The following is a 6,905-nucleotide window of genomic DNA, read 5'->3' on the forward strand; positions in this document are numbered from 1 at the left end:
TTTGTTCATGCACTAAGACTGTTTTTGCCTGTCATGGACATTTTTAGAAAACTGTGGCTCTTTTTTATTATTTTAAACCAAATGAAGAAGTGACCATATCTTCCCTTTGGAGCACTATACATTTGCTTTGAAACATTTTTAGCCTTTTTAATTTTATTTTTTTATCAATCCAAAAAGTCTTCAAGTCCCTCTGTCTGGCCATCTCTCTTCATCTTCCTCGCATTTTGACTTTCGTGTCTCCAAAAGCCCTTCGATGTTAAGTGTTGTCAATGGTTTAGCTTCTTGTTTCAAAGCGGCAATAGCAGAATGTACAATTCTGACTGCTAAGATTTATATATATACTGGTATCTTGAAGCTTATTGTACATATGAGTAGTCGCCATGGGATGACACAATGTAAACAAAAAGTAGAAATAATAAGAAAAATTGTGAGTCCTGTGTTCTCCATTTGAGTATTTTGTAATTTTTTTGAAAAATTTGTGGAATTAAAATAAACTAAGTTACACCACAACACGCAGATATGTTGGTTATTTGGTTTTCGTCTTGTGTTTACACTCTGAATCCTCAGCAGCTGTCAGACAATAAGCCAGTATCAGAGTAAACACTTGATTATGCACTGCTCATTCATATACTATGTTCACAGGGGATAAAACAAAGGTCTTTTATACTGCACTGTAGTATAATTTTGAATATAACTTATGTTTGCTCCTTACCATACAATTACACCTTTAAAATGCTTTCACATGCTGTGCACAGACTTTGCGTGCATCTTCCTCCTTCTGTCTAACACAAGGAGAAATCAAATATGTTCCACTCCTCGCAAAAACAACGCTGTTATTTTCCATCTTTGCACAAACAGATCTTCAAGCAGCAGGCAGTGAATCTCCAAACCCCGCTTCGCTGTAACAACATCAAAGCCGGACTAAGCCACAACTAGAAACACCTCCACTAGGCCTTATTCTCCGCTCCTCTCCGCTGTGCCATCAGTGCGCGCGGGCTGTCATCTTCTGCGGCGTGTGGGGAGTGATAGACCTGCAATCTCTGTGTGATGGTGTGCTCTGTCGCTGCTGAGAGGCCTGTCATTCCGTGTAGGAGCTATTATTCTCTGAAATGATGGCCCTGTCCCCGGAAAAATCTCGCTTCCTATCCCGGGGCTGTCACGTGACTTTGGAGAGGTGCGCGCTGTGTCTTGTTATTGTTGCCATATCCTCATAAGACACAACAAGAAGACGTCAGGGCGCACAGAGAGCTGGGGCTGGCTGGCTTGAATAATTTATCTATCCACCACCTCCTCCTCCTCTTCCTCCGAACCAGGGATGAAGCGACTGTGACTTGTGTCAGTTCAAATCCGGCTCATATGCGGCGGTGTGTACCCCTCGGGCGGACACACAGGAATACGCAGTCGCGGAAAATCCACTCCCGTTCTGTCTCAATAGCGGTGTGTTGGTGGAGAGGTAATGTCTATAGCAGGCAGCAGCAGGTTACAGATAGAGATTCATGTCCTCCTTTCGCTCCACTTGGCCCGTGCGCCTAAGTGATCCACAGTGACATTAGTGCACTCAGATAGAATAAGACTGTGTACTATTGTTTGTTTCTGGGGTAAAACTGAGCAAAAATATGTAGGCAGTAAACACTGGATATGTTTTTGGGTTTCATCTCTACTCAGTTTACAAGATTTTTATATTCAGGTTTTTTGGGGTTTTTTTTCAGTAAGTTCAATAATGGGTCAAAGTGACTTTATTTTAGAATCATCTTTAAGTCAGGGGAATGCGGTCTAACTCTGGACAGTAGCCAAACCCCAAAACATAAAGACACAATTTACAAAAAAAAAGAGAGCGAAAGAAAACATGAGCATTTAGAATCCATATTGTACCTTTTCATCATTGCGTGAAATGGAAAATGCAAAGGATCAGGTGCAAGTTATGTCTTTCATATTGCCTTTTACATCTATTCCTTAACATTATTCTTATCTACACTGTGAAACAAAGATGAGCGCTTGGTTATGAAGAAGCTAAAATGAATCACAGTTGGTGGAATCTTTTTTACCTACAAACACAGATAATGAAAGCCGTCTCCGCAGACCCACACGTATTTATCTCTGAATATTTATGTCCACAACAACATTCAGTTGCAACGAGAGGTTAGAGATGTTCAAAGCCTGAGTCACTGGCTGCGGTTACATGCACGCCCAGAATCAGCTTATTATCAGATTTTTTGGGTTTAAAGTCTATTAAAATGACATGTAAACAGCAAAATAGTCAGATTTATGTCCAAACTACAATATGTTATCATTTATATCCATCCATAAATGTGTCCATGTATGTACAGCAAAAATTTTCTTATTCTTTTCTTCTTATAAAATGTTTAGAAAATGTATATTTGTTAGTTACATATCAGACTCTCACATTGTCCCTTATAACCTTGCAACATTGACCGGCCTTTTATTGAATCTATTTGGTTTCATTATATATTTATCAATTATTGCCAGATTAATGAAGTTGTTACCTCTGTGTACATTCGATTGAACGCCTTTGTCCTGCAGTACCAGGTTGTTCCCTCTGATACAGGACAATACAGTCTCTCCAGACTCTGTGGCTCCTCTTTAATGTGAGTCATAAAACATGCAGCTGGCACACACAGCACTGGGGCCTGTGCGGGTACGAGGCCCACTGTCCCAAACATGCACTCGCTTTACTCCTTACTCTTTCTTTGTATCTCCCCCCCCCCCCCTCTCTCTCTCTCTCACACACACACTTTTTCCACTTACTTTCTCTAATCCCCCAGTCTGTCTTTCTCCTCTCTCTTTCTCTCTCTCATGATTCAATTCCTGTTTCTCATTTCCCCCTCTCCATCTCTCCAACTTGCGCTCTCCATCCCCTCTCTCTCCTCTTACTCTCTTATCCTCTCTTTCTCTATGGACCTCTCATTCTGTCTTCTCCTTCCCTCTTTCATATCTTTTCTCTGCAACTCTTTTTCTCTCACCTCCTCTCTTCATCTTTTCTCTTTCTCCCATTTTTTTTTCATTTTCCACCATTCTCTCTTTCCTTTTTCTCTTCTAATATCGGAATCGCATTTTACCTCTTTTCAATTCAGTGAAAAAGTGAAGCTTGAGATGAGACTGCAAGGACTCAAAAATGTCCTCTACTGTCAGCCACTCTCAACACACAGTGCACAGAATCACAATTTTGTATCTGATAGTTTCTTTCCTCCTTTGGTGGATCTAGTGCATGTACTGGCTAAGTCTTAACAGCTATGATAGGCATGTGTTTTTATAGCTCTAAATGAGATGGATTCAAAGCCATGTTTATGAATAGGCTTGTCTTTAATAAACCCAACTATATAATGAATTCCAAAGATGAAAGGATAGGGAGAGACTCTTGGGACTTTCCAAAATGTCCTCCATTGTGCAGGGATGTTACCTATTTGGACAAACCACAGTGTTGTTTTTTGATATTTGATATTTGATATTTCATTTTTCTCGTTAACATTTTATTGAGAGTTTGAAATTGTACCTCACATTCCTACCACCACCTGGGACCAAATTTGTGTATATTGAATAAACTTCTGTTTTTATAATTTCAAAAAGACAGCCTAAGACGGCACCCAATACAGCAAGTATTTAGCCAGACTGAAAATAATAAAAAGTGAATGATTTTAATCTAATATAAACTTTACTGAAAACCAATGTAGATATTGTTAAATTTAATTTCATGTCAAAGAACTTTAATTAAAACAATGTAATTTTATTTAATTCCTCCTGACTAAAGGTAAATTCTAACTGTAGTATTTCTCTGGGCATAAGTATACTCATTTCAATTCATATTAAAATTGTTATTTTTTTGTATTGATATAATTGAATATTAAAAGAAAAATATAAATAGAATTGAGACTGTACACATATAATTGTGACTTAGACTTAGGTCCAAAGTAGTTTCCGAAGTACAGACTGGCCTCAGAGCAGCGAGGCGGATGTGGGGAATTAAAATAAGTTATGGCAGCGTAGTGACCCAGTTTTGTGAGCAGAGCGCAGTCATGTCTGATATGGATCAGGCCTGTATTAAATGACTCTCCACAGTCTCCTCTGTGTGAGCTGTAAAACCAACCAGGAACTTTACAAGAGGATAGAGGAATCGCACCTAATTCCACCAAAAGTTCAATTTAGGTGATTTTTGTGGGCGATAAATCTAGTCGAGATCATAAGGCAGAGTCCATTTTGGTCTGTTTTCAAGCCTAGGTAAATGATAATATATGGCAAGATTATGAGAGCCATCTGACCAGAAAATAAATAGCCTATAGTAACAACAAAACAACAAAAGCTCATTCTTGATAACAACTAGGATTGCTTTTGTTTTTTGGTTTTAGCTGAGTACATATTAGTAGTTGCCTTCTTCTTCCACAATCATTAAATTCTCAAACAATTTAGGGTATAATATTTAATTTGCATTATGTAATTTTTCTGGCTGCTTTGTTGAGAATGTTTCACAGTATGGCATTTATTCAATTATATATGTTTTTATTGTTTTAAAAATATATTGAAAAACCTGCTGGGGCCCAACTCCACAGATCTAACCTGCAACTTGACCTGGTGATGTCATCTGCTAGAACATTTTCAGACAAAGTAACATCTCCATGGAGAGTAGATTCAGGCCCTCAATCAGTAAAGTTATAGTTCACCTTTAAAAATACCGTATGCAGTCTCGTTTAGCCCTTTGCCCCTGTCCCAGCAGCTGCATGGCTCAGTCTAGGCTCCCGTAGAGACAACCATCATCTGTGAGTGGAGCAGCAGAAGCACCTTTAGACTTTAGATCACAGCGGGTGAACCTCATGTCCTCTGCATCACCAGTGTGGGACAGGACTGATGGGACTGTCACTGCCATAACAGACCAGGGCACTTCTGTTCATGCTGAGTCAATGAGTAATGCAATAAGCTGTGTTATAGGATCTATATATAGGATCATTTCAGTGTACTTAGTTTGTGATAGCTATGGTTACAGTTTTTCTACCAAGATCAAAGGAAACAAATGCCAGTGGACAATGCACAACTGAAATTTCAACTGATGGACAATGGTTAACACAAATTTTTAATTGTGAAACCAAAACACAAATTGAAAATTATTTATTAGTAAATCCTAACACGTTGTAATATTTCTTTTAAAAAAATAAACGAATGTGCTTTTCATTTTAGTGCATTTTCCAGGTTAAATCCCAGTGGTGTTGTTGGTTTATCTTCAGTTAATTACAAATTAACAGATTTTTCCTTAATCCCTACTTGTTTTGTCACATACATAAATAACTAAACAAAGTGTTGAACATCATCATGTTTTGTTAGGGATTGATCCAAACATTTGTTAAATCTTCTAGATATAGATTCTTTCAACTGAAAACAATGATGCAGTTTGCAGTGAAAAAAAGTCCCCAAAACAAACATGGAAACCATCTATCCATCTATTTTCTTCCCCTTTATCTGGGGCCTGGTTGCAAGGGCAGTAGTCTGAACAGGGAGGCTCAGATTTCCCTCTCCACACACTTCTTCCAACTCTTCTGGGGGGCTCTCAAGGCATTCCCAGGCCAGCTGAGAGACATAGTTCCTTCCCAGGGAGGCGTCCAGGAGGCATCCGGGACAGATGCTCAAGCCTCAGCTGGCTCCTCATAATATGGAGGAGCTCCTCACCTCTCCTCATCTCTAAGGGACTGTTTCCCTCCGGAGGAGACTCATTTTGACAGCTTGTATCTGCGATCTTGTCCTTTTGGTCATTACCCAAAGCTCATGACCATAGGTGAGGCTGGAACATAGACTGACTGGTAAATTGAGAGCTTTACCTTTCAGCTCAGCTCCCTCTTCACTACAAAGTTCTGATACAGTGACCTCATCACTGCTGACTCTGTGCTGATCCACCTGTCAATCTCACACTCCATCCTCCCCTCACTCCTGAACAAGACCCAGAGTTATTTTAACTCCTCTACTTGAGACAGGGACTCTCCACCCACCTGCAAAGGGCAAGCCACCCTTTTCTGACTTACTGCCGACAATGCGAACATAGCTTCTGCTCCGGCCTTACAGGGACCAGACAACCTTTAGCGAAGGGCCCTGGACCCCATACTCTCAGAGCACCCCCCCACTGGACACCACGAGAGACATGGTCGAATGCCTTCACATGTGGAGTGGTTGGGCAAACTCCCATGAACTCTCAATCACCTGATGGAGAGTGCAGAGCTGGTTCAGTGTTCCACGACCGGAACAAAACCACACTGCTTCTCCTGAAGCCGAGATTCAATTATCAGTCAGTTTCTCCTCTCCAGTACCCTGAAACAGACCTTAACGGGGAGGCTGAGGAGTGTCATTTCCCTGTAGTTGGAACACACAATCCAGTCCCCCTCCTTAAACAGAGGGACCACTACCCCGGTCTGCCAGTCCAGAGGTACTGTCGCCATCCCCACATGATGTTGCAGAGGTGTGTCAGCCAAGATAGCCCAACAACATCCATAGACTTAAGATACTCAGGACAGATCTCATTCATCCCCAAAGCCTTGCCATCATAGAGCTTGCCAATCACCTAAGTGACTTCAGCCAGGTGATGGACGAATCCGCCTCAGAGTCCCCTGCCTCTGCTTCCTCCATGGAAGATGTGATGGTGGGCTTGAGGAGATCCTCAAAGTATTCCTTCCACCACCCAATGATGTCTCCAATTGAGGTTAACAGCTCTCCACCCACACTGTAAACAGTGTTGGAGAAGCACTGCTTCCTCCTCCTTAGGCATTGGATGGTTTGCCAGAATTTCGATGACAGTCCTCCTCCATGCCCTCCCTGAACTCCTCCCAGCCCCAAGTTTTTGCCTCTATGACCACACAAGCTGTGGCACACTTGACCTGTCAGTACTTGTCAGATGCCTCAGGAGTCCCGTGAGC

The 6,905-nt window shown here is 41.2% G+C and overlaps 1 protein-coding gene across 1 annotated transcript in view; it reads left to right on the forward strand.

Moving 5' to 3' along the window:
* rerea (arginine-glutamic acid dipeptide (RE) repeats a) overlaps positions 1-6,539 on the forward strand; it is a 76,653-nt gene extending 70,114 nt beyond the window's left edge. The window contains exon 11 of the mRNA XM_055165914.1: positions 5,973-6,539. Coding sequence (XP_055021889.1) covers positions 5,973-6,539 — 567 coding nt within the window. The remainder of the gene's footprint in view (positions 1-5,972) is intronic.
* The last annotated feature ends 366 nt before the right edge of the window (positions 6,540-6,905 follow it).

The sequence above is a fragment of the Boleophthalmus pectinirostris genome, unplaced genomic scaffold, assembly GCF_026225935.1.
Source record: "Boleophthalmus pectinirostris isolate CB_2022bp ecotype Guang Dong unplaced genomic scaffold, ASM2622593v1 HiC_scaffold_8, whole genome shotgun sequence".
Classification (NCBI taxonomy): domain Eukaryota; kingdom Metazoa; phylum Chordata; class Actinopteri; order Gobiiformes; family Gobiidae; genus Boleophthalmus; species Boleophthalmus pectinirostris.